This window comes from Saprolegnia parasitica (genome assembly GCF_000151545.1).
Source record: "Saprolegnia parasitica CBS 223.65 unplaced genomic scaffold supercont2.255, whole genome shotgun sequence".
Classification (NCBI taxonomy): Eukaryota; Oomycota; class Saprolegniomycetes; order Saprolegniales; family Saprolegniaceae; genus Saprolegnia; species Saprolegnia parasitica.
The window spans coordinates 16,409-17,249 of NW_012156649.1; the positions used below are offsets into that span (position 1 = coordinate 16,409).

The following is an 841-nucleotide window of genomic DNA, read 5'->3' on the forward strand; positions in this document are numbered from 1 at the left end:
TTTGACCGCAGACCAAGTGCACGAGATAAGAACTTGATTTTGTATGCGTATCAATCAAGCGATGACTTTTTGTGCCAAATTCGCAGTTTAGAGCGTTCAAAATCAGTCGTGTCTCAAGCCACTCGCCTATTCTCTCTACCAGTACGTATATGGCCTGCATTGGTGCAGCTACGCAAGACAAAATTTGACCGCAGACCAAGTGCACGAGATAAGAACTAAACGCGACGTGGGTGCTTATGCACGAAAAGGTTTTGTCGAGATCAACACTCTCGCGTTTACTTTTGATTGTTTGATTGTGACTCGTCTTGCTCGTCGTATTTGCTGAGCTCGGTTGATTCTCGAATCATCGAAGTGCGATCGAGGGTTTATATACTGTTTCAGGACTCTTGGTGTTCGACATCTTACTTGGCACCAAGTACCCAGCACAAGCAGATTTAACCCAAGCGTGCGCTTTCATGTTCCGTCTCTGCTCAGCTCATGCAATGCGTCAGTAAAAACAATCACGCGACGTCTTCGTTTGATGTAGTGGCTAAACGGCTTTGCTGCTACCTGCTCGGGGTGGAGGAGGTCTATTGAATGCGGCATCGTCTACAGTGCGCGGCTCTGGGCACGGGTGATGGCGTCGAGGAGGCTCGTGCACGGCGCTGTCATCGTTGCGTCCGACTGTGCGCGGGTCACAAACGCCAAAAGGATGCTCTTGTCGTGCGCCGAGATGGTCGGTGGGCGCAGCGACAGGAGCGGCACCACTGCTCGACACACTTCGCGCTGGAGTTCTTTGAGCGTATACTCGTCGGCGCTCGTCACTTGTAGCCAGTGCAGCATCGACGGCCATGCGGTTTGA

General features: G+C 51.7%; 1 protein-coding gene across 1 annotated transcript; it reads right to left on the reverse strand.

Moving 5' to 3' along the window:
- Positions 1-529: 529 nt before the first annotated feature.
- Positions 530-822, reverse strand: SPRG_16256 (hypothetical protein; the record flags this gene model as incomplete). The annotated part of the gene is made up of 2 exons (XM_012355514.1): positions 530-545; positions 593-822. 2 exons carry the CDS (start codon positions 820-822, stop codon positions 530-532), a joined length of 246 nt encoding a protein of 81 aa, XP_012210904.1.
- Between the last annotated feature and the right edge of the window lie 19 nt (positions 823-841).